The sequence below is a fragment of the Vanellus vanellus genome, assembly GCF_965231255.1.
Source record: "Vanellus vanellus genome assembly, chromosome: 2".
Lineage (NCBI taxonomy): Eukaryota > Metazoa > Chordata > Aves > Charadriiformes > Charadriidae > Vanellus > Vanellus vanellus.
Genome location: NC_138906.1, coordinates 33,205,074 through 33,232,633, shown reverse-complemented (window position 1 = coordinate 33,232,633; position 27,560 = coordinate 33,205,074). Strand labels below are relative to the sequence as shown.

General features: G+C 38.9%; 1 protein-coding gene across 1 annotated transcript in view; it reads left to right on the top strand.

Annotated features, from left to right (window-relative positions):
* Positions 1–27,560, top strand: part of AGMO (alkylglycerol monooxygenase) — a gene marked incomplete at both ends in the record, with an annotated part of 191,276 nt that overhangs the window by 10,359 nt on the left and 153,357 nt on the right. The window contains one exon of the mRNA XM_082499471.1: positions 9,515–9,666. Within this exon, the coding sequence (XP_082355597.1) occupies positions 9,515–9,666 (152 nt within the window). The remainder of the gene's footprint in view (positions 1–9,514; positions 9,667–27,560) is intronic.

The following is a 27,560-nucleotide window of genomic DNA, read 5'->3' as shown; positions in this document are numbered from 1 at the left end:
GTATGTGCATTATTTCATATTGGCCCGTTTCTTCTTTTAAAGCAGCAGAACATAAATCAAATCAAAAAGTGTTTGGGGGATAACTGAGGTAGGTACATTTTCAAACTAGTTGGGAAAGTCTCTGTTCTTTATGGTCATGCTCAATTGCCAGTTTTTAGTGTTCCACTCTGCCACACAGTCGTACAGTGTGCAAGTGTACATATGTCTAACACAGCGTTGTCAGTGAAGTCTGCAATGAACTTCCTCGTTTCTAAAGACAGCATTACAATTTGTATACATTATTTACTTTGGTTTTTGAAACAGAGGAGAATAGAGTTCTCTGAAGTGTTGTTGAACCTCAGAAAGGAATGAGAAAATGCTTTTTGATTAGTTCATGCTATTATGCATCTTAAGATACCTGCACATGAGCAATGATTGAATCAAAGGAGTACAAATCCTGTTTCTGCTAAAGACTAGTGTACTCACAGTTTTGTATGTCATCTAGATTTTAAATAATATTTTTTTTTCGGAAGTTACAATTGAGGAGACAGTTTTGTGTACATTTTAGACCAGCACTGCTGCCAACTGAAGCACCTTTGACTAACTTGTACTTCTGGTTGCTCATTCCTGCCTCTGCACCTTCTTTCCCCATTTGCCAGCATCAGCATTTGTGTGCCCTGTGGTGAAGTGGCCTAAGAAGCAGGTCCAGCACCCCACCCCATCATATTAACTTGCATCAATTCTTACTATGGCTTTGCAAAATCTTGTGCTAGCACAAGGAATGGGCTTGGAAAAAAGCAGTCGGGATTGCAGGACAAGAAGTACTCAATTATTTTGTAGCATTACTGAGTTATCTGCTTTAAAACGCATATAAAATTGCAGTCTGAAACCAGAAGTGTTCAGTTCTTAATGGTAGCAATATGCAGAGCTGATTAGGATGCACTCGGTTCAAGTTGGTGCAAGCTGTTCACAACCCTGTGGAGCTGGCAGTGTCCTGACAAAACACAAAATACTTGCCTGCATGGATTTATCCATTTACAGTGTGTCCCATTTTTCTGAAGTGTCTACTACTAGGTACTTCATGTATGACTATAGAAAATTATAATCTCATAAATTAGTGATTGCATCTTTTAGAAGAAAATTTGATACATGCGGTTTCTCATAAATTATATTTTCACTTCCAGACTTATTAGGTACATTTTTTTTTCCACATCTGTTTTACTTAGGCTTTGGACAGATGTTTATTTAGAGCATGGTCAGATGTGTTGCTTCTGATCCAGCTGCCCCCTCAGATCTGCCAACATAACTGCACATTTAATTGCTCCCTAACCTGGTCCTGACAAAGTGATCCAGCTAAAAGCAGAAACAAAAGCCCCCCAAGAACTATAAAAGAGGTGTTTAAGCTCAGCTGCATTCAGTTTGACAGAGCAAGGTCAGGGAGCAGCTATGCATGCAATTATGCTGGCAGGTCCAAGGGCTGGTAACCACCACGCTCAGGGCAGCGATGAGCAGATGGGGCCAAACTGGAAAGGTAATCACTTAACCTGGTTAAATGGCAGATAAAGCTGCCATGCTATGCCATGCCCCTAAACCAACCTAACTTCTGGCTACTGCACTTCTCTCCTTCCTGTACTCATTTATGTAGTCCTCCCTTTCTCTTGTGTTGGTTCAGGTGCTCATCTGGTCTCGTGTGGAGTTATTTCAGTTCACCATGGGACCAAAAAGGTATTTGCTTGAGGCAGAGAGACAGGCAAGCAAGCGGGGAATGTGGCAGCCAAGAGCTGTCAGGCACTAGGCTCAGGCTCTGCTGAGCCTGCAGTCACAACCATGCCTGCAGCAGCTAGCTATGGCAATTTAAGACATTAATTGTCAATAGATGTTTCTAAAAAAAAAAAGGATTTTAATAGGTAATAACCCCAAAGAGAAAAAAATCTACTCACCTCCCCATTCCTCCCACTCTCCAAGTAGCACTAGGTAGTTATATATTTCGTAAGAGCAGCCTCCTGGCTGCACTGTCCCATATACACTGCTAATCATTCCCACATTTTGTCAAAGGTCACAGCCCTCACAGCTCTGTCAGAAGAACAGGTTTTGAAATAACTCACTAATCTTCCATGGGTAAAGCAGTCAGAGTAGGATAAACAGTTTCAGTAAGGGGGTAGTGCTGTGCAGCAGGAGCTGGTAGCGTTTTCAGCAGGCAAACCTGACTCTGGAAGGGGATTTTCTAAATCTGTTCAGTTAAGCTCATGGCAGTGACTGTCTATGTGAACAATCTTTGTTTGGTCCAATTATTTTTTTTTTGATCTGGTTTGTCATTGATGAATCAAGTGGAGCTAAATCAGTAAAAGTGAGGGTAATTAATCCACACAAGAGTTACTGTCTTCTCACTGCATCAGTTTAACACAGTTTCCTAATTTTGGTGTAAATCATGCTGTGACCTCAGGCAAGTCCAAATCCAGCTGTGTCCAGTAATGATGCTAGTGCTTCCTGCCTGCTGTCAGGTGCTCATCACCACCTCCCCAGTCCCCTGTTACCGTCTCCACTTCTCTCAGTGGTGAGCCCTTCCCAGGCACAGCAGTGGTGTTATCTTCAGCGGCTTAAGCTGCAGAATTTAGTTTACCTGGTTCGCTTTGTTTGAAGCGGGCTGGAGAGCACTCCGGTGGGCAGAGCTGCTGGCAGAGCACAGGAGTACCAATGAGCAGCTCTAGACAGCCTGGCATGCATGGAGTGCTACTTTTTGGTGATGACTAAGGATACTCTGAGCCAGAGTTTAAAACTCTCCAGTTTCTAATGAAATGACATATAAGCTACTAAACATTAAAAAGAAGGATTTGGGAGAGTCGGGAGGTTCTCAAACTAATTCACTGAAACAGCTGGTAGTCCCTACCTACCATAATGTTCTAGAGATTGCTGTATTTCACACAAGCCTGTCAGGGAGCCAATTACTCTTTTAGGTTGTAACCTCTTACACAGACACAGCTGTTTGCAGAATGCGTATTTGTCTACATCCTTAGTATTGCATCATTGCCTTTTTCTATACAGTGGGGCCAGTAAATGGCTCGGTGGTGGCCTGTTTGTGAATCTCAGAGCCCAGCTTTGCACCTGCCATGCTTTCAGAAACAAAGATGAACTGTCAGTGTTTGTTCTCAAATATCGGTGTGCTCTTTGGGGAAAGTACAGGCTGTGAACTGAGTTTACCCTTATTGGAAATATGTTATTAATTAAGTTCAGTAGTCTCTGTTGCTCACAAAATATACCAACTTCTCAAATCTGTTAAATGTTGTGTAGATTTTTATTTCACGTTTCTGTATTTTTCTTTAAGATAAATTGCGTCAGTTTGCCCGCATTTTGAAAAAACTCTAAGGAGCTGCCTCTGTGTAGAGTACACTTCTGACTGAAACGCTTCTCTGCTAAAAGATGCATTAAGCTTAAACCAGGATTCCACTAGATGGAGCACAGGGGTAGCATTTTTAGAGCTGGCCAACCTAATTTCCTGGGTCAACACCTAGAAGTTAAAAATGGGGGAAAAATGTCTCTTAATGATTCTGTAAATCAGTGTTACAGATGTGAAAAGAATATACTTCCACCACTGTGTATATCACAGACAAAAACAGACTACCATTTTAAAAGTTTAGAAGTATGACCAAAGCAGTTCAACAGAAATTCTCATGTAAATATTTTTCCTCATTTCATCATTTGATGTGCTGTGATATTTCACTATATTTTTATAGACCATAGGAACAGTCATCTGTTAGCAGATCCTTTGTTCTAGATAAATTCAGAAGAACTAATCTGAGTTGAATAGAATACCCTTTTCTTTTTCCTCGTTACTTCTGTTTTTATGTGACCTTTGAGAATATTGTAGGCTTGTTCTAATCTAACTTAAACTATAATGCAAATTTGCTGATTTTAGCGGAACAGCCAAGTAGGAGAGATCAAGGTCAGGTCCTCTGTTGGAAAAAGGTACTAAGTAACCCTTTGTATTACACTTATATGGTGCTATTTATAGAAATATTAAAAAGTCAGGTCCCTGCAGAAGATGGCATTCTGGAATCTCCCAGTATTGTGTGTACTGAATTTACAGGAATAGAATTTACTGTCCAGTGTGCTGGGCAGGTATTAGTAGGTCTAAAGAAATACAGCTTCTGCTCTCATAAAGGAAGAAGAGTAAGCAACAATCCCAGAAGCTCAGCTGTACTGAAGTTTTTAAACTAGGCTTTGTAATCTCTTAAAGATCACATATAATTAAATTTACCAGAGGACCTTGGATAAACTTAGGGCAAAACGTGTTACTACTACAGATTATATCACTAAAGGCAGTGGAACTTCTCATGAAAATATTTAACTTGTGCTGGATTTTTAATCGATTGTTTATTTATACATAAAAGAGCAAAGATAAACAAGTGACTTGAATTATATAGACAGGACCTGGCCTTAATAATAAAAAAACATAACACTGACTTTTGTTCTTTTCCTTCCAAAACCTGTTGTTTCATGTTTTATTCCACCCTCTACGGTAAATTAATATTAGTGTCTTAAATTAGGGGATAAAAAGTGAAGTGCAACAGGAATAGGTTTGGTAAAGAAAAGGTCAGCTCTGTCAGACTAAATGTTACACAATACTGCCTACAATACAGCCGGTAGGGATACCAAACTCACCTCCATTTTATTTCATTTTGCATTTGATTTTTTTTTTCTCCTTGAGGAAAAGCGGGGATTTGCATTATTTAGGCTAAAATGCTGGAGAAGAAAGCCATACTGAGGAAGAGGAGAGGCTTTGATTTGGCTTTTGTGTCTGGTGGGAACATTTTCTCAAAATGTAGGTGCTATTTCCTGTAATCAAGGGCTTTCCAGAGCCTGATAATAATTTCCCAGCTGTATCATTTTGGTGAATTATTTTTTAGCCTTGGGTTATTTCATGACTGGTTTTGCATATTAAGAATGGGAGAGGATCATATTCATCTTGATGATAGAAAACAGGGAATAGAACTCCCACAGCTCCCTCTCCCTTTCCCTCCACCTTGTGGAAAGTTTGGCTTTGTGCTAAAGCGTGAAAAAAGCCTTGACTGCAGTATGTCAGGCATATTTCAGCTCGATTTGTGTCAACCCTAATAAGTCAGCTGACAAGGTAATAAATTGGGTGTCTGTTTAAGACCTGGCACCTGTACAGGAAATAAAAGGGGATTTCAGTTGCAGGAGGTTTGCTTTGTTTTGCAAATGGACGTTTTCTCAAGGCTCCTCTACCTCCTTCCCCCCCTTCTCCTCTTTACTGAAATCATGTTATCAAAATGTTTATTTCAATTGTGACTGGAGCCAGTTTTTCATCTGGAAAAGAAAGCTCTATGAGTACCCTTGGAAATGGAAATCCTTACGCTTTCCACTCTGAAACAAAGGCTTACAGAGCATTTAATTATTCATGTATCCTGCTGTTGCATATATGGTCTGAATAATTTCAAATTATTGAGGAGAAACTGCCTTTGTTCAACATTTTGAAACTTTACATTCATGTAGTTTGAATCGGGCTAGGAAAACTACATTTATTTAACCCAGGGAAACTGTATTAGTAATATCTCACTATTTTTAATGATAATATAACCTTGTGACCAGGGTGTCTTAACATGTTTCCCTCTGTGTCTGACCTCCAAGGATGCAAGTCTGTTAGAGCCTTTGAGAGCCGAGCTTTTGTAGGTCCAGCTGTAGAGTTGTGTTTTTAGCTCAGGGGGCCCAGGTTGATTCCCAGTGTGACACGAGGTGGGGACTGCAATAGCGGTGAGAGCCGAGGCGGTTTCTTTGGGGTCTTCCCTTTTGATACATGGATCTTCCTCCATGCTTGGAAGAGAGACAGCAGCTACTGTCTCTGACCCTTTTCCCTTTTAGTGACTGTCCTGGGCACTGTGGAGGAGGTTTCCTAAAACTTTGGTTTCAGGCTCTAAGGCTGATCTGTGAGTTGGAGGAAGCAAAAAGGGACCTTGTACTCTTTGAAATGGGCAGCTTCCTTTTATTCCAATTGAATTTCCTCCACCATTTCCCTCCTTCATTATCCCATAGGGATCTACCATAAGTAGATCTTCATTTCCATGTGTCGAGTTCATCTCCCAGGACTTCCTTCTTGGACTTTTTTAATTAGAGGAGCTGATAATCTCACCCAGTGGAAGGAGAGGGGGGAAATGGTTTACTAAAACAAGTATTATCACCTTTGAGTAAAGTATGTATGAATTTTAGAAACAAGGAGACAAGAACTCTCCCTCGAAGTCAAAACAGTTGCCTAAGTGCATACTTTGGACATAATCAGAAAATTTTCAGCAGAAATGTTCAAAATGCAAGAAGATAAATCTGTGCAATGTATATAATAAGGTTTTCTATGCAGTCTGTCTGTTCTAGGATTTATTACTCCTTATGCAGAGGATAGGACTAGATGACAAAAGGTTTACCTATCCGCTTCTGTCATATTTATGGTTAAAACCTAACGTTTAAATGAGGAAAAAGTTTGCTTAAGTTCTCTTCAGTATTTTCAAGAAGGGAAAATGGAACTTGAGGGAGAAAAAAAAGGGGCAATATAAACCTTTAAAACTCCAAGTGAACTTTCAGAATCGTAATTGAATGCAAGCTCTGGACTTTACTATCTATCACACTGTAAATTTTTAAAAAATACTTAGCTAAGCAACTCTTCTTTCTCCAGCATTGCACAGTGATATGATGGATTACTCTAAATTAATTACAGTAATCAGCTAGTGTATATGTGCTGTAGAGTTCTGATTCAAGCATGAAGGAAAGAATGTACAGCAAATTACATATATATAAAAAATGTGTTGCAGGGTTAGCTCAAGTTTTACACCTTGGCCTCGGCCTGTGGAAAAAAAAAAAAAAAAGACTCAAGGGGAAATACTGAAAGCTGATCAAAAATGGAGGAAATGTACCAGTTCACATATCTTTGGATGTACTGCAAACGCATTATACGTTAATAAAAGCAAAAGAATAAAGTAAGAAAACAGTACCTAATAATAACTGATACTCTATGTTGCAAGAGGTGTTTTAAATTTCCTGGTCATTGAAAAGATGTTAAAAAATGCCCATTTCTTTGTGTTTGAATAATATCAGCTCCCTTCTGACCTGTTGTGAAAAGGGATTGAGAATTTATACTGAACTTTACAGATGCCTCATGAGGTGAATTGCAAAAATCTGGTTTGACACTTATAATCTTCTTTAAAAATATTTATAGAACACAGCTCTTATGAAAATTAAACATGTTCCAGGTGTGTATGGTCCAACTTCTGGGCATAGCTAAGTGGTTTTTGAAGTGGTAGATACACCTGTCATTGCTAGTGAAGAGAAATTCTTCATCTGCCAGCTGCTGAAATGAAACTTCATGGGTTTTGTTGTGTTTTGGTTTTGTCCAAGAGAAAAAATTGGGATGATTGTAGTAAAGGTAGGAAAGAGTTGCAGATAAGATGTGGCAGCTGGCTGTGGAGAAAATATTAGTTCTCCTCTTCTGGAGCAATAACTCCTTGCAATGCTTCAGCTTCTTGGTGGATGGGATACTATTCTGCTTGCAGGCTAGTACTGGGAGCTTGGGATTTTCAGCTGACTTTGTCATAGCACGTGGGGTGGTTCACAAGCTGGACCAGCCACGTTTCCCTCATGTTTCAGTGCAGCTACCCAAAGTACAGGGCATGGCCAGACTGTTTTCAGAGATGTTTTCCAGGTGTGTGAAACAAGGCTTTAGAGGAGGAGGAGTATAATATGTTCTTTTTTAGTTTTGCAGATTCAAATATTTTGGGGGCTATGCTGTAAAATATATCAAAAATAATCTAGCTGAAAAAAGGGGAGGGGGGGGAAGGCAGGGTTTGGGAAGAAGTACCATTGAGAAGTGGCACTGAAACAAGAATGAGCAGACATGCATTGAGATTCTTTTAGCTGATTTCAATGTAAGGTGAAGTTCCAGGTGAGACTAAAATGAAAGAGAGATGTTGGTCTGTGACAGTCTTTCATCTGAGGTTTGCAAGGCTGTGATGCTTATGTGCAGTTTGTTACCGCTTCCGTTCAAGTAGCATCTTGCAGGTATGCCATTTGCAATCTCCATTTAAAGTTCCCTGAATTTGAATCCCTCAGTTTTCCTTCAGCCCTGAACATGATTTATAGATTTCTAAAATCTTGCACAGCTTTGCACGAAGATGTTGTTCTGCTGATAACTTCTGCCCCCCCCCCCCCCCCCCCCCCCCAAATATACCAGCAGCAAAACATGTGACAACTAGATTAGGTTTTTCTGTGTAGATGATAGTCCTAATGATAATCTTATTTCTGACTCTTAGGCCCCTAAATTGAGGTGCATTTAATCTATTGATACACAAAAAAGGATATGCATGACTTTGCTGCAGTTCGTATCTTTTCTGTGCTTTTTTTCTACTTGCTGGTTTTCAGAGGCTGCCCCAGTTCAGTTCACCACAGTCCCACAAAGATTTTCAGCAACACGGCAAAGGAGGGTAGCAGGGGAGGGTGTGAGGAAGCTGCTGCAAATCATGCTGTGGACTACTCTCTTCTACAAGAATACTGGTTTAAATATACATCAGGCTACAGCTGAGGCACCATTTCTCAGCTAGCTAAGCTGATTGTTGCCTGGACCACCCCACAGCCTCTCATCTCTCTCATGCTGGGGTTAATGCTTCCTGATCTGCCCAAAAACTCACACAGGAAAACCAAAGCAATTGAAGGGGGTGTGACTGTGGCAACCCAAATTTGTATTAACCTAAACAGCTGTGGAGAGTTACTGCTGGATCTGGCCTGCCCATCCCAGAGCTACTTTCTTTCTCCTTCTCCCAGTCTCAGCACTGACCTGTGTCAGATCAGGGGTAGCTGCTCATTCCCTGTAGTCCAGGAACTCGGCAGCAATAAAAGCTGCTCTCTGGTGGCTTTCCTGCCTTTGCAAATTCATAATTTTTTCTCCCCCTTCTGGCAGTCCTGCCATTTTTCTATACCAATTGCCCATTCCCTTCTTTTCAAAGGTACTGAGCTTTGTCTCCTCCTGCTGCATTTATACTCTTTTTAAGTGAAGTTAAGTGATATGCTGAGCAGATTGAATATCTCACTGCTCCCAAAAGTCCTGTCACCTTCTATGCCCTTCCTTACAATGGAAATAGTCAAGGTATTTTAATCTCATACATTAGTGTTTGAGCATAACTGCTGCTATACTTCAGTCATTTCTGACTTGTGAGTTAGCAATGATAGGTTTCTTCCAGATTTGGGAGAACAGGAACACCATAGCACCTGCAGAGCACACGAGTGCTTCAGCCTTTGAGTGTGCCTAATGCCACAACGTGGGTGGTGAGTGGGTGAGGGTTGGTTTGAAAAACCTCATAGACCTTAAGCAAAGGTTCCACTGAAGTCAATAGTCTGTTACTTGACAGAGGTTGCAGAACTTGGACGCTGGTTTTGTGTTACAAAAAAACTCCTGTCTGATAAATGGTAAATATATAGTAAAAAGGTTATGTAACTAAAGTTGACAAAATTATTAATACAGTTTTTTGGATCTCTATTTCAGCGTTTTATTCAGAAGTGTTGACTTAATTAGTTATATCTACGTATGGAATAACTACAGACTCTTTGAACTGCCCTGGGACTCGCCATGGACGTGGTATTTGACACTCCTGGGAGTGGACTTTGCATACTACTGCTTTCATCGCATAAGCCACGGTAAGAGTTAACAAGTTTTTGACGTATTAAAATATAAAATATATTAATTTTTGTTTCCATACTTAATCTACTCTAAGTATATATAGCTGCTCTTCTTCCCAAGGATTAGCAAAGACTCACTTTTACCTTAAGCACGGAAAACAGTTTATGTATCTTACTCTGCACAATAAATGTGATTTTGTGAAAAGAGGAAGTATCATTTTGAAAGCAGGACCACAGCCGAAGTGAAGGATCATAGGAAAAAAATAGGAAGTACATAAAAGTTTAGGATTAGTATCTCTATATGCCTGTATGAAAAACACAGCACAGTACAGATAACTCTTTCAAAAGAACCTCGTGGATGTACAAAATGGAGAGCATTAAAAAGCAAGGTGGCCAAAATAATGACAGGACAGCTGGCTAGCTTCATCTGTTTCTGTGTGGTTTTAAAAATCTTTTTAAACATTCAATCATTGTTTAATTCAGAAATGAATAAAAACATTTCTATACTTTATATATATATGGACATAGATATACATGTATGAATAAGGTATTTTAGAAATCCTGTCTGCAATTAACACTTGACTACGTAAATGCGAGCCTTGCCTTGTTTTTGTCTAGAAGTACATTTTAACCCTACTTGCTTTTATACATGAAAGAGAAAAAGCACAGTTTAGAAAGGATTTAACTTTTATTAATTGTAACAATGGAGCTCATGTAAATCATGCCAGTCATTTTGTACATATATATTGCAAAGATATAACAATATCAATCCCTGTGTATCTGTCTCGTTAGATATTTCTATTCTATAGTGACAACGTATTTTTGCTCTAGCCTTTTATAGCTTATCTGAAAATGCAATAACACTTTCTATCAATCCTAATTTTGGGCCTGATCTAAAGTCCATAGCAAGGAAATAAGAATCTTCTTGTTTAAGAGAGTTTGGACTGGGCTTCTCACGGCAGAGCGCCCACAGCTCACAAAAGCTGTGGGATCTAGTAACGATAGTTTATGTAATGCGCTTTCAGAAAGGGAAAATGTTTTGATGCCAATAGGTCAGCGGAATATATGGAAGTAGGTAAGAAAGGAACCTGAGCTGTTGCGAGGAGTGGGAGGGAGGAAGGGTCCCTCCCGGGTGGGGATGGCGGGCGGGCGGGGGTGAGAACAATGCAGGGTGGGTGCAGGGGGACAACAATGGTGGGGGGACGGGGCGGGAGGCGAGGAAGCGGGGGGAGCTGGAACAATGCGGCGGGGGGGACATCGCGGCCGGGAGCTGGGAGCCCTGCGTGGGTGTACGCGAGACTGGGAATACGCTTCGCAAACAATGACATTAACAGTGCTGGCAGGGCTACAGCCTCAGGCTGAGAACAGGACCAGAGCGGGAGGCTATTCCTGCATTTTAAAATAAAAATAATTGCCTTCAAGTGTTAGAAAATCACTAGCCTGGCTGTGCTTTCACTGGAGTCAGTGGTAAAATTCCCACTGACAGGGAAGGGAGCGGGGTCAGCTCCGTGCTCTCTAAAGCAGTTGCATGTATTTCTGTTCCTGCAGAAACTTTGCATTTACTCTGCTCTGTTTTTCTGTGTTTTGAGGGGATTGCACACTTTGAAATGAATCTGGTTAGCAGTGTCAGAATTAAAATCCAAACCAATTCTGTCTATATGTAATGGAGTTGGGGAAACTGGTTGAGAAAATGCTGCTTTTGTCTTAAGAAGGTCAGCCCTGAGCTATTCTATAAACGTTAATTCACTTTTCTTCAGGTAACAGAAATATTGTTTGCTGTTATGTCTGTGCTACTCAGCAGGGAATTGATGCAACATTGTAGAAAATAATTCTAAATAGAGATTTTAGCTTAACCAACACTCTTTTCTCTGGTCCAGCAATGATGAAATCCATAGCACAGCAACACAGCTGAGAAAGTCGGCTGCTTCGGAACTTACTAAGAAAATTTAAATGTAGGAGATGGTTTTAAAAAGTAAAACGTAAACTCCTGAAGAATATCTTCGCCCTTTGAGAAGCCAGGACACTGGAACAGTCTCTGGTACAAACAGACAAAACACACCCTTGCACTAGAAAGTGACAGGGCCTGGTCATTCAGGCTTGGATCCTAGAGCAAAGTTAAAAATTAATAGCACATGTATATCCCAGGAAATTCAAGTTGTGTGGCCTTATGTGTGGGTATGTAAATAATAGCACTAATTGTTTCAAACTGGAAAACTAAAATTCAGATACATTTTGCAGTTGTTTCTTAATACTTGATATAATTTTGATACAAAGAATCATCATCATCATCATCATGTAAATTTTCTCCAAGCAATAATTTGATAACACAACCCTCCTGGATTTTTACTACCTTCATGTGGTCCATGCAAGAATTGGACTGTCCATTCTGCTGTTTGAATAAATAGTCTGAATCATTACAGATTTTAAAGATTCTTCTGTAGCAGAAACTCTACTATACAATATCAAGTTTTTACCCAGCACTCGGGAAGCTATTTTTTTCCTCTTCACTATATGTGTGTAATAGCTATTATCATAAACTGAAGTTATACAGCAACAAGAGGAAGTATTTTTAGGTGTGATCTCATTTTGCAAAGGATAAAGTTATTCTAAGTATGTGCTTGTATTTTCCATTGTTTGCAGTAGCCACTAAAAAGTTAGAAAATAAAATGTTTCACCACTTCTTCCAGCATTCTTCTGGGCCTGATCCAAAAGCCATGGCAGTCAATGGCAGAACTTAGTTAGCCACTGCTTTTTCTCCTGGCGTTTTAATGAATTTATAAATCAATGTAACTTTTCCCTTTGTTTCAGTAAAAACACCTATTATGGCTGTACTACTAAGGAGACTAAGCTGTAAAATCCCAGGGCTTATTTTAATTTTTTTTTTTCAGGGAAGGATATGTGTGGGTTTGAGGGGATTTTTAGCAGATATTTTAATCTAGCATATATGGATTACTCCTCAAGTTTCCTCTCCAGGTGCAGAGTCCTTGCAGAGTTAGTTAGTCCTGCTAGAAAGGGGGGTTTGGCGGTCCCAGCGCAGCGCCGAGCCCCAGCCGTGGTACAGCACAGCCCTCCCCGCACCCTGGCCTCGCAGATACTCCTGTTGCAGACATATGACAACGGCAGTAAGGAATTTGGAGGCTCTGTAAACTAATTTCTTCAGCAGCCACACCTTTTAATCAGGGGAGGAAATCTAGAGACTTCCAGATCCAGGCGAAAACAAGAGGGACGCGCTTGTGTGGAGCCCAGGTGCCGGCTGTGGGTCAGTGGCGGGTTTCATGGCCAACTCTGGTGTGGGGGGCTCTGCCAGGCCTAGGGGCACCCCCAGTCTGAGCCGGGCCCTCCCCATGCCCCAATGGGGAGTATAGTGGGGAACTCTAAAACTCTGATCCTCTGTGTAAGGGAGTAGTTTTTAATCTATGTGTCCTGGGGGGGTTGTGTCCTGCAGAGCAGTGTGGTTTTCTGTCAGCCAGGGGACCATCCTCTCCTCTTGCAGGCCTTGGAAGAAGCTGTCCAAGTCTGGCAGCCAGCAGATTTCGAGAGCCTGTCTCTTTTTTAACGGCAGCTTCCAACACCTCTTCTTTTGTTCTCCTTTACTGCTGGGGAATTTCCATTGCTTCAGTGTCCCTCCCCTCAGACAACCTGGGAGAAGCGAGTTTCCTTCGGCGGGGCCAACCTCCCCAGCAGCTGCATTGTTCTGCCAGGGCCGCGGCGGCCTGTGTCAGCCGCTCGCCCCCATTGTCCGCTGGCGGCTTCCAGCCGCCCTGTGGGATACGTGACACGGTCCCTGTCAGCGAAAGGCCGAGCCAATATGAGCTGATGGTTTGAGTTATGTGCGGAGTTCGTAAAATAGACCTCAACTGATAAGTATACCCTCGACAGATTCCCCAGCTGCTACATAAAATTTTGAGTTAATGGCATGTCTCTTAATAATTCTGAGTTTATTTATGGTGGATGAGAAATAAGCCTTCTACTACACCAGGCTTATTCTGGAGCAATAAACTCTGAGCTTCTCAGATTCTTCCACCCCACAGAACTGACCTTCTGGCCAAGGCCAGCTTCTGAAAGGTCGGAGGACAAAGGAGAGACCCAGAAAACTCTCTTCAGCTTTGTCCCTCAAAAGGGAATGCCTCAGATCTGTGGCAAAATGCTTCAACTGAGGATGTTGAGGAGGTTTTCTAAGATTTCCAAGAATTGGAAGCTTTGTGAACGTTCCATCTCCTGTTTTGTAGAACTTTTAAAAAAGAGGGTTCTCTCAGCCATGACTTCTGCCTCTTCTCTCAGTAAGCATCTTTTTTTGCAGTTTCATAGAACAATTGCTGACTTTAGAAGTTTCTGGCCTCTCTTTCCTACACCATGCTGCAGTTCACCACCCACTCAGTTCTGAGAAAAACCTCATGCACAGAGACTATGTGCATAAGATCACTGAAATAGTCCATGTTAAAAAAACTGGGTTGTGTTGGGTTTCTTTCTTAAACAATTCAACTCGGTTCAGCAGTCATGAGGTCAATTTAGCTAGTGGTCATGGACACTGGCAACATAAGCCATATTTGTTAGCACAGAATCTATGGGATAACTGGAGACTTCAGAGAGAGAGTGGAGAGGATTTTCTGGGTCAGTAGTGAACAGGCAGGTAACTCATTGTTTCATAAGGAACCAGAGTGGATAAATTGGGGCAAGTAGTGTCTCAAGATTCATGCAATTAAAATGACTGGAATGGGCAACAGTAAAACCTAGTCCTGTTCTTTCTGCTAATTGTATATGTAGTCTGCAATAATAATCCTAGTATGTTTTCACTTTGGACACCAGTTCACTGTTGAATGAGAAGGCAAGTTTGACCTTGCAAGCTTGCTAAAGAAAAAGACAGTAGGACTCAAAGTCTCTTCAGCATCTACATTTACCGTTCATTTTTGGAGGGTGTATTGAAATCATATGATCATGCTATCTTTATTTATCTGACCCATTCCTGCCTTTGAAGTGGTCCTTTCATCTGCATTTTATAATGTACTTTTCTGAAGTCAGTATATTAGAATGGACTTGTTAAGTAGATTTTATATTAAGAATTGATAGTATATTGAAATGATTTTGGATTTAAAGGATTTCAGATTTATGGGAAATTCATTATAATAAAATGATGTCTGACTTTTGTTATTGGAAACATGATCAGAGACACAAGGTTTTATTTCAGGGAAGTCTGTATTCCCCTAGAAATACAGTAAATGACAGTGCTCTTTTATATGGCAAAGGCTCCATTTGGCTGGCAGAGGCAGAAGGTTGGGTGGTGGTGTTTTTTTAGGCTTGTCCTTGCATTTGGGAAAATGCCACTGTTTACCTGATTAGAAGTTCAGTACCATATTGATTATTCAGCATGAAACAAATTTAATTCCACCCTAGTGAAAGATAGAAAACTTTGGGAACTGTCAAGTGACTGGATGAAGCTCTGCTCTTTTTCTTGTCACAGCTTGTGTTGATTGCAAAGGGAATTGATACCCAGTGATTAAGAAAAAATTGTTCGCTTCTTGTGAATTTTAGAGAAAACATCTTTTGCCGTTCTGTCAGTTGTTTTTTCTTATATTTTAAACAGGCTTGGGAAAGCAGGATATTAAAATGCTGACTCTACTTGCCTCACAAAAATAGCAAAAGCAATAGCTGGTTGTCATATTTTCTGCTCTTTTCTGATTGATTCTAGTCGAATACCTGCAGACAGCATAACATGAATTGAAAATAAATAGAGAGTTCATGTGATTATGATTCATTCCCTGCCCTCCAACTCCACTGTAAATAAAATACATCATTTGTTAATTCTATATACTTGTTTTATATCTTTTAGCTTTCTCTCGCTTTTCAGAAATGAGTTGCTCCTTTACCATGTGTCATTTAATTTTCTGAGTGGACACTGAATTTATAGAAGATCACAGTCAATCTTAGCAAACCAAAATGTTGCCATTCCTTCCGACATTTAAATGTGTATTTTGGTTGAAAAAGTTCACCTGAAAACTACCTCAGCTGCAACGAGGCTTCCTGACATGGAGTGGTCTAGGGTCCCATAAAATTATAGCAGCCTGCTTGTATTGTTTTCAGGTTGTTATTGTTCATAATAAGTTCCTGTTGTTTGAAAGACTGATTTCTTGTATATCGGCAAGAGTTATGTCCTGATATGGGGTGAGGTTGACTCATTTAGTCTGTTAAATTTATTGTGGCACATGCAGATATTGCAAGCCCCTTCCTGTTTTACTTTAGAAGCTGTAAGATAATAACAGACTTTCTGAAAAATCTCTGTAACCGGAAGAGTATAGAAAATGGGAATAAGAGGAAATCTACTAGAGTTTTTACTTAATTTTAATTTCTGAATATCCAAAGGCATTTATGGGTAAATAGATTTTCTAAATATATGATACACTAGAGAATATTAAGAATGATGGTAGTAACAAACCCACCAACAGGTTGGACGTCAAGCTAAGTGATCAGCCATGGATTTTATGCTCTTTAGAACTGCTCTGGAATGGGAATATGATGTAGCAGAGGGTAGGACATGGCTCATTGCTATAGGCGAGGAACCAAACTCCATGGTTTGGGTTCAACATCTAATCCAAGAAGACATGAGTGACTTATCTTTGGATGATGGAAGGGTATCAGGAGAAAAGTCACTGTACACTTGCCATGATTCTTGTAGGTTTTCTGTAAATATCTGGTAATTCCTTTTCTTTGCCACAAGATACTGGGAAAGATGGATCTCTATGGTTGTTTTAGGCCTTGATACGAGTATAAAAGCAATATTTTCTTACATTTTTTTTGACGCAGCCAGAGACAATGTGTCTTTTAAATATCATGAAATATCATGAATATTTAAATATTCATGAAAGCGTGAGCTGACACTATTATGACACAGTTTTAATACCAAAAATTCAGGTGGTAATTCCATCTCCTCTCAGCACTGTTTATCTTTTCTCAAGCTCCCACCGTGAAGAGATCTGGCAAGCTCCCCAGTACAAAATGAAAAAGAAACCATATTCCTCCATTTTCCTTGTTAGTCGTCTTTTCTTATGGTTGGGAAAGGGGCCAGCACAAGGTTAATACTCCTCTTAAATATTACTGAAATCCTGCTTTGAGGATTTACATAATACATTGGCCTTCTCCAGGCTCTCTATATAGACATGCAGTAACTAGGTGTACCTATGGGTGTCTGGAGGGTAGAATCTCATCTTTTTCCTACCTGCAGTGCCTTGGTTGTCCCAGAGTGCACAAACTGGGGAAAAAATTCTGGATCTGCTTGCACAAAAGCAAGTTTGCAACATGCTTTTACAATAAAACACTAGAAAATGTAAAAGAAATGAATATTGAAAGCCATGGGGAAGAAATATCTGTTCTTTTTCATCTAAATTTTTCTTTAAGGTGGTAAAACCTAAACTTTCTGAAGCTCAAAATGAATTCCAAAAGTTGTTTATGAAATGACTGTCTTCTGAGGTCTTCAGGAAATGTGCACAGTGTGTGGATTAAACAAGAGGTTGTAATGAAGAAACTGATACATTGTACACACAGCTGTTGTGATTACTCCTGGTTATGAAGCTAACCTGATAGAAGAAAAACAGTATCTTATAAGATGAAGTGGGAAAAGAAAGTTTGCTATAAATTTGCACGGGTTGACCATTAAAAAAGAAAGCCGTCTTCACACATTTGTATCCTTGACTAGTGCTGCCATCTAGTCTGTGCATGTGCATTTTAAACAGGGAAAAAAAATTATGCCTTTTTTTTGTCTGAGTGGAGACATGAGTATGAAAGCATCTAACTCACTGTGCAGAGAAACAGTTCATTTGACATACTTTTCTGAGTGTGCTGCTGAAAACCAATGAAATGGTGCATAACACTTCTACTTCTTAAGGTGTTATAGGATATACAGTAAAATGTGAATTATCCCAGATTTGAAGTGAACCTTTTTGCAGTTAGTGAGTGTGGGAGAGGAGAAACTAGTTCTTCTGCAATAATTGGAAGATTTTATTTTTATGGGGGTTTAGCTGAAAAAAGGTATAAGAGTTCTGTTATATACACTATTTGACCTCCTAAATGTTATAGAACCAACTTCAACAGGTGGCTTCATAAGCTGAAGGGAGAGATTGTACGTTTGGAAGTGCAGCTACTCGTTTGAGTCTTCTCTTCCTTTTTAGTTTCTGTCTTAAACTTTGAATATGTATCTTATACTAGAAACTTTTATTTAGAGTAAGTGAAAACCCACCTGGGAATATATATTCTTATTTCCCTTGATCTAATTTTCAGCTTTGTTCCTTATTTCAGCTAAAGGTTTCTTACTAAATCAGAGAGAAACGTAAAAATGGTCACTAATATCTATTTCCTGAGTAAGTTGCACATAAATCACATTTCTTTCCTAAACCAATTGCAATGACTTTGGAGATGCTAGCTCTCGGTTTCTGATACAGCAGCTTTGCACCCTGTCTTGCTAGAGGGCTTTGACCTGGGCTTGAAGAGAGGCAAGGTTCGCTTTTATGTCCTTTCCATTTTGCCAATCTATTGAAATCAGCAGTTCAGCAATAAAAGGTACCAAACGTAACAACCGTTTTTAATTTGTGATATGAAAATGTGATTGTAAGGAATTAGACTTAGAGTGAAAACACACGTCATATAATTCATCAAACAGCAGCAGTGGTAACTAATTCTTGTCACTAAGTTTTAAAGTAGAGAAATAAAAGACATTGTTAAAACAGATGGCCCATTGAGATGCTTGTGCTTTTTCTGTTACAAAAAGAAGTTGTCTTTCTCCCGCTGTGCTAGAAAAAATTGCCTGGTCATTATTGCTCTGTTTGTCAGTCTGTATAGTTTTAGCCTGAAGAAAGAAATGCACAGAACGCTATCTCCAGAATCCCTGCTCTGAAGCACCACTTTAGCTAATAGGCACTATGAAGATCTATAGAACTTTGCAATTTCAAATAGCTCTTTCCAAATTTATTTTCAAACACTTTTCAAACTGTGCAGAATTTAGCTTTGAAGCACCTTCACAGTCTACCTGCAGGGAAAGGTAAGGTGGTTCCTGGGGTGTGTATGTGGTTCTATGGCTGAGGGATGCAGAGCACAGATATGGACCCTGCTGTCCTGTGGGGGTGCGCCACTCTGAAGGGCTTGGGCTCGTACTTCCGTTCCTCAGTGGGACATTGCTGAAAACTTCCATTTCTAGAGTATTAGGACCCAAAGACATATCAGAAATATCATTATTTCTATTTTTTCCACGGACACATGCTCTTGATCAAAATTTTTTTTTTTTGTAATTTAAATACAGTTTTCCAATGTGTTTCCATCAATACATGTGTATTTTATGCATGTATGCATAGAGAGTTTTTTTATTATATTTGGTATCAGCTTATGTGACTGACTGAAATATTTCCAAGTGCATACTATTGATCATTTCAGAATTAGCTAAAAGAAAAAAACAAGATTGTTCATTGCTAATTGCACCCTCAGTTTTACTGACTCGTGCAGTTACAAAGAATAGGTGCACGTTTATTTGCATATTTGAAAAGGGTATTGTTTTTTTGCTAGGAGTAAGAAATTTAAAATGATTTTTTAAAGCAGACTGAAAGTGCATTCCACCCCAACCCCCAAATGGCAAGCTGTTCCTTTCAGGATATTACTCAGATTTCTAGAAGCTGGATGTCTGTAATAGTTTTCCTTGCTTGCTAAAAATCTAGTGAGGCCATTACCATTTAAAATACTTTATTATACATTTCAAGATTGGCAATTAACATTTAAAGTGTGTTTGGAACAGACAAAACATTATTGTATCTGGACAATGTTCTTTGCATGTATGTTTCCTTCAATGCATCTTTATTGCCTTAATTAAAGTATTGAAACTGCCAAAAATGCTTTTTGAGTGTAGGAATGGCAATCTTTTCCACATCACACTTTATCTAAATTGATAGCATGCTGGTGGAAGGTGTAACTTAGTAAAAATTACTAACCAGATTTTTTTGCCTTTATTTCTCTTTTTAATGGCTAAATTTATCAGTAAATCTTTTTTGGCATAACTTTTTTTTGAACCAAATATATTTAAATAACCTACAGTATTTCACAATCAGTTTTTCTCAAGAATCAGTAATTGTGAAACCTGAATAAATTCAGCAAGGTTAAATATTTTAAAAGCAAAATTACTTTTTTTAATCTTAAAAATGAGACATACTTTAAATGGAACATGAACATACCATTGCAAAAAGATATCTCCAATTTTCTCCTGTATAAATCTGTATGAAAGACAGATATCCCAAATAAGAATCACTCAGCTGTTATGATGGTATTCATAGTTGGATTCCACAAAGCACTTGTATTTTAACACTGGATGTTGACATGTTGGCTACTTATTTTGATGGCTAAATGGGAACTGAAGTATTTAAAAAAAAATTTGTTTCTGGTAAACAAAAATTGTGAATAATCAAATCATATTGGGCTTGTATGCATGGGGAAGTGCAAGGTTTTGTAGGGTCCAGGAGAAGGACCCTTGATTCTACCTATTTTTTAACTTTCCAGAAACTCTCACAAACTTTTCTGGAAGGAAACATGATAGTACTCTGCCTTCCTGATGAAGACAAGTAAGTGGCAGTCATTACACAAACTATCAGTAAAATGGAGGGGGCATTGCTTCAGACAATGCAGAGCAACCTGGGCATGTCAGCTTGTAAAACATGGGTGAGATTTTCCGTTGTTCTTTTAACTTTGATAAAATCAGGAGAATTCATTTCTATTTAATGAATATATAACACAAATATCACTGCTGGGACTTGCTGTATTGTAGTTGTAAGTTCAGCGGTGGCAAAGCTATGAAAGGGAAGTGCAGACTCTCAGATTGTAATAACATTATGGCATGTGACATGTTTTCACAAGGCATCATTTCAGAAATCAGTGACGTCATGTTCATGCTTTCCATTAACTGGAAATTGGCCTATTATATTGAGACAGAAAAAAGTATGATTTTTTTGATTTCACAGCACTGTGGTGTAAGAAAAGTATATGCTTTATATATGCACCATATATTTTACATTTTCTTCTTTTCTTGTGAATTATAGTCACTTTTAACACATATGGATGCTGAGATCGTAAAAGGTTTGTAGTCATAAAAATAAAATCTTACCTTCTTTTCAGTAAGGTAAGCTATAGTGTGTTACAGAAATAAAAATAAAGGTTTTTCATCTGAAACTATCTTTTAATTTAATATACTTTTGACTGGAAATTACCTTTTGTTTAACAAAAACAAAAAGAAAAGAAAAGTTAAAAAGAAAAAAAAAAAAAAGAGGAACTGTTCCTGAGTTGTTTGTTGCCTCGAAGTGATGTAAGGCAGGAATGAGCAAACCTGCCAAAGCCAGCTCTTAAGTCTTCTCTGCTATTTGCGGTTTTGCTTTCCTCCTGATCTCTCTTATCTACTCATTCTAACATGAAATTTTAATTTTTTTAATTATAAATGTTGTTTTGGTACTTAAATATTTATTATATTTGTGGTTTTAAAGTTGAAGAATAAATCTAAAAGTATTATGGAGAAATGCAGAGTTAGGTATGTAAGCTTGCTGTATTGTTAGCAGCTTTCCTTGTACCATATGGGTAAAAAGAATGAGTCATGAATGCTGTGCAGCATTCCTATGGGACAAATGGCAGTGAGCAAAGTGCCCACAGTACACATCTAAGATAAATTCATACTAAATTATAGAATTTTAAGAAGCCTTAATATTCAGTTTTGCTCTTTTGTCTTTAAATACGGGTATGATTTTTAAGTTAACCTTTCTTCTAAGAGCACTTCAACTTCACCAAGCAGGGTTAAGTGGGAAAGCATAGATCTCTTTCAAAGAAATAACAAAGAAGTGAGTGTAACCTCAGGTAAACAACAGACTTTGGAAAACCTCATTGCGTAGTTGGAATTCTTTATTTCTCGTCCAAAACTTTCTGCTAAGCAATTTCAGATTGGATACCAGGGTGGTGATTTGGAAAATTTAAAGCCAGCAGTAGCTTTAAATTACTAAATAACAAGAAAAGCTAAACTCATAAATATATAGATTCAGAAATTGACATTTTCCTTTGCTAAATAGGTGCATTTGGTAACAACATTTGGGTGTTTTAGAGTGTTTTTTTTTCATAGTTAAACTAAAAAGTGTTTTGCAAAGGAGATGAGTTTCATTATGCCCCTCTGTAAAATAGGGGAAGGATGACATTGGCAGATGAAGAGACTTTCCTAGAACAGTGGCAGAGCAAGGGACAGACTCAGAGGCGAAGTCCTCGGGCTGGTGCCTCCAGTCTAGAGGCAGTGCTTCCATTACAGTGAAGTTTTTGGGGTTTTTAAATTTTATTTTATTACTTTTTAAGTGAATTGATACTCATATTTCCTGTTTTGTGACTATCCCAAATCTGAAGTTTAATTGGCATAAGTTTTGCTTAGGTTTCTTCTGAATGTATGTAACACTTAAAGCCCATTTAAAGAAGTAGGATATTTCTGCATGCGTTGCAGATATAACTGAGTAATAAATACAATTGCATATGTATGCTCCCTGTGGCTACAGAGTACATATTCACAGAATAAAAACCACAGTCAAAGGAATCCAGGCTGCTTATTTTTATACTTACTGATATCCCAGGGAAAAAGGTAAAAAAGCAGTTTATAAAACCTGGACAAAAGAAGGATGTAACTTTTTTTTGTACTCCCTTGGGCTGAATCTCAGCTGAAATAACTGACAGTTTTTGGACTTACTGAAGGAAATGATGAGTGAAGATAAATATCCAGATGTTTGCTGGCCAGATGTGTAAGGTTACATTTTAGAAGGCATGAATGCTCTACCTGTGTCTTCTCAGGAGGAAGTTGTAAATAGTAAACATGCTAAATTTTTATTTCTACAGTTTGGGGGGGGGGGAAGAGGTTCAAAGTAAACTCTTTGTTTTGCCTACAATCTAGTGTCTTAAGAACAGATGCAGGTTGCACATGCAAATTTGCACAGCATACAAGGGGATTTTTTTAATGGCCATTATGTCTGCGTGGCTAACTTAACACCCTTTGTGCATTGTTTTCAATTTAGGGGAGATGCAGCTTATGGAACTGTCTTAATTTTCCAGCAGTAGGAAATAGGTGTGTCGAGTCTTTGAAAGTTTCCTATTTTCTGTTCCCATGTTTCAAGCCGCTTATTTACGACAACAAAAAATTTAAACCTTGACTTTTTCCCCTCTTTCCCCCGCCTACGCTAAGTCTCTCCCTTTCCCACCTAACATAGAGATCTGCTTCTTTTCAAATAAATTGTTGGAAGCGGCTGCTTGCTCATACAGCAGCACAGCTCATCTCGGCTTGTGCTTGCTCTCAAACTTGGGAAGAGGAAAGAAAAGTCTTGTTAAAGTCAAGTAAATAACTTAGCTGCTAAGCAGTAGGAAAAATATTGGATTTGATTGTGTATTATTCCCATATGGGTGAGATATATTTAAAATTGAAAAGGAAACCAGCTCCCTTAAAACTTAAAGGGACAGATTTTCAAAAATTGGCAGCCAATTTTCGCCTATAATTGTACTTAATGTGGAAGGGATTTTCCTCTGCTGATGAGGGATAAGAGGGTCTTGCTACCAGACTAGCAGTGAGGCAGAGGAGGCCCCTTCCAGCACGTAGATGTTGTTACTGGCCAAATCTTTCTCTCTTCCTCGGGCTAAAGATCTCCCATGGCCCTCAGGGCCCCGGAGAGGCGGGCAAGGGCTGGAGCCTGCCCCAGTGCATGGGAGGTGAGGAACTCATTTATGTGAACTCCCCACTCCTTTAGGAGATCCAAAATAAGCATGTCAAGAGTGAAACTTTTTTTTTTTTTTTTTAAAAAAACACAACAACACACACTTTAAATGGGGTTATCCTTCTCCTGGGCAGGCAGCATGTTCCGTCCAGCACTGCAAACTCACTTCAATGGCATAGCCTATAATTTTAGATGGAAAGATCCTTGAAAGGTTTTTTGTTTATTGTGCTTATGTAGACTTGTTTTTGTGTTCCCATTCTGCCAGTGTGTAAACATTAGAAAACATAATAACCACATAATTACAGAAGTCCAGTCTCTTCCTCCTTAGGAAAAAAAGAGAGCTTCCAGAAACCCTTGTCTCAAAGACACAGGCTGTCCAACCCCAAATTTCTTCAATGACTTACTCATTTCTTCCCAGTCTTGTATGAGAACAAATAGACAGTGGAGCATGACCTGAAGATTGGCCATTGCAAGCATGTAGAAATAGCAAGTGCTCCTCCCTGCAAGGAGGGAATAAATTGCCAGGCACTGGGAAAAAAACCTTCAGTTAAAGGTTGAGTAACCAGGTGGTACTCAGAACCTGCCCTGGTCCATCACTGTGGTTATGGTGGGCACCGTAACCTCCCAGGTGAGCAGGGGGTCTGGACCCTGCCACCCACCTGCTCTTTCTACTCATGGCTGCGGTTTCTTTATGCAGGTGGGGAGATGGGAGAGTGGGGTGACAAAGCACGTAGTTCAGATTTGCTTGTAAAACTGTTTGTTTTTCAAGCACTTTGTGGTGGCTCATCTGCATGTGTTGCCAGGTCTTGCAGTATTATTGCCTGTCTCAAGAACTTTATTTGCAGTGTTGGTTTTGAAATAATTCTGAGATTATTTTTTCTTTGGCTTTGATTTTTGTGCCTATAGGACACATTTACTTTGGGTTTTTTCTGCATCTTGGAGGAGTAAAATAATTTTGATAATAGTGGAAAGGATGGAATATGGAAGCACCGCTGGATGTGGGGGAGAACGTGGGGAGGTCTGGATGGAGCAGAGGAATGTGACAGAAAACAGTAGGCATTGGGGTGGTATGGAGGAATGTACATGGAGTCAGGGTGAGTTTAGGAGGAGAGGTCTGAGGCTAAGGGAGGAAATTTATGATGGATAGATTTATGGCTGCTGCATAACAAAGTTGAGGGATAAAGCCTTGTCCTACAGAAGTCCATAGAACTTTTGCTGTTAATTGCAAAATGAGAGTTTGCACCAAAAATAAAGTCCTCTTTTTGTATCAGGCGTTAAGAAATCCTGTATTTTTGTGTACAGCTAAATGAAATGTATGCAGCTAATTATTTTTTTTTTTTGCCATAAAGTTTGGGCAGCCCTCTCTAGTCTGCTGAAAATGCTCTAGTCACTTCCCAGTTAGTTATGCTTCAAAAGCTTATGACTGTCAAACAAATATAATGATTTTTCAATGTGTAGAACTGGCAATAGTAGTTTTTAGCGGATGGGTAAAATTGTCCCCTGCTCTCTGTTATGAAAGAAAAGGCAATGGCAAGTGCGAGAGGAATATATCTATGTTATGTATATTTTTTTATCCCTTTAGAGATATCTAAGATTTTCCATTTGCTTATATTCAATAAAAGGCTGTATTAATATTTTTTGGTTACATACAGATTTATATCTATTAGTTGAGTAATACAAGCATCCCTTGAGACATGTGCTACTGAGTGTTAATATAATTGCTGAAAAGTTTCACACATTTTCTTTAGTTGGGAATAATATCCAATATGTTGTGTCTTTTGTGTGAGGTGATAGCACAACATTTTACACATTAATCAAAATAATTCACCGAGCTTACTTCATCTTCCACTCCAGTAGGATATGGTTACTACACAAATAACTTTAGGACAGGAAGTAAGAATAATACTGTAATTAACTGAAATTGCAGGGGAACTTAGGTAGTCAGAATGTAATTATGCAAGGCAGAACTCAGTCAGGAAACAGGATTAACTTTCCTGTTCTTTTGAAAAATGCCAGATGATTGCTAATATTTATAAATGGTTTTTACACATCAACTGAATGATGATGCCTGTGACAGAGGAGCTGCCTTTAAAATTATGCTAAGCAGTTGGTTCCTTTCTGACTCAGTGATAAAGATGCTTCCTCCAGAAGCAGCTGTTAAATTTCCTTCTTGCAAGATAGGTTTTCTTAACGGTGTCACATCCAAACATTGGCCCAATCTTTATTAGTTTGTCAGGACTAATTTGATTGCAGTATATCCAAAGTAAAGTCAAATTGGAAGTGACTGAGTAAAACTGGTTTATTTAGAAGAAAACCCAAAAGTGCATATTCTATGTTATGTCAGACACTGATACAGGAAAGTTCAGAATGGCAGATACTGGTTCAACAGTGAAGTGCACAGTTGTCTATAACTTTCAAAGGATTACAAGACCCCTCCTAACTTTAGCAGAAATTATTTGTATAACCCGTATCATTGCTGATAGTGTTTGCCATGTGGTTCAGAAGTAGCACAATAAAGGTACAGTCAGAATCAAACTATGCCAGAAGAAAAAGAAAACGGAAGTAGCTACTAAGTATTGTCAATTAAAATACAAATGCAGGGAATGACATTTACTTCAGGAAGAAATTCAGTGTACCTGTGGTTTGATCTAAAGAGAACTTTGGAGTGCTAATTGAAACCAAAGTATTGCAGCCCCAAGTCTGACTCAGGTGAATGTTGTATGGGCACATGTATGTATACACTACATTTACAGTATGTTAACCATTAAATATGTTGTTTTGTAGAAGAGAACCTGATGTTATACTGATTACAGTTTAATGTAAGATAGTTATTTGTAATACTACAGTCTGACACTTCAAGAGTATTATTCTCAATGCAAACTAAAATTGCTCATTCTACACCTAATTTTACCGCATTGACTGAGTTAGTCTACAGTGTAAAATCACAATAAATCTTCTGCCCTCTTGATGATTTTGAGACATTTGTTCTGCTCTTGACATGTATATTTGTATGGGAATAGGATTTCAGTAAGCAGTATCGTGTACATTAGATGCCTAAGTGCCAGGCTTTCTGATCAAATAGCATCCTGAACTCAAGGGCTGAGGTGCGACAGTTCTGTATCTTGCTTTAAGGAAAGCTAACCAAAAGCTTACTTCTGCCTTTTTGGCTTCCCATAGTGGTGAGCAGATCAGCAGAGAGATACAACACATTAATCCTTTGTACTCACTAAAGTATGTCTGACATCATGAGCACAATTCTGCGGTATTTCTTGGGGAAAGACTTGCCAAGGCTGTAAAGAAAATGTTTTTGCAGGGAGCCTTACTTTGTCCTGACATTTATGTGAGGACACAATTCGCCATGAACCTTTTAGTCTTCCTCTTCCTTCAGAGAATAATGAAAGGAGCCTATTCATCCCGGTCTCTCGGCGTTTTCGTGGAAAAATAATAGTTCAACTGCACAGGCCCACTCCTCATCTGAAATATGAGTAAGCCCTGGAGCCGGAGCAATCTGTGCCCACTGCATATTTCTACCAGGATGCTGGACTGTTGCCATTGTTAATAATGTTGAACCTAAACCCAGCATCCACAAATGAAAGAAACAGATAAAAATACTTATAAAAGATCAATGCTTACAGTATAAATATACCAAAGATCGCGTTAGAAAAAATACATAGGGTAACTGTTTATTATTACATGAGGTTTTAAAATATTTACACTCAGAAAAGGCCTTCTCTCATTTTGTAGTTGGGGAATATTCCTTTGGGAGCAATGGCAGGATGTTTTCTGTTAACCTCATTTTTTTTTTAACTAGAAAAGGAAAACCTTTTCTAGCCAATTTTTCTTTTTTTTTCTCCCTGTAACTAGGTAATAAACTTGTATCTAAAAAAACACTTGCTAGAAAGTGCTGTTATCTGTTTAAAATTTACGGAAACACTGTAGTTTAATGGTACAATACCTAATGCTCAATTATAGAGGAATTCCTCCGGAAGAACAAGTCATGACTGCAAGTGCCAATTAAATCTGGTGGTGTGACATGGATAGTAAAATTTCATAACAATAGTAATCTGAGGGTTTTGTTTTCAGAGCAGATTGTGTTGATAGTACTACAGTTGACCTGGCGATGTTTAATTTGGTGTGTATGTGAGGTATAATGCTACTAAATTATTGACGATT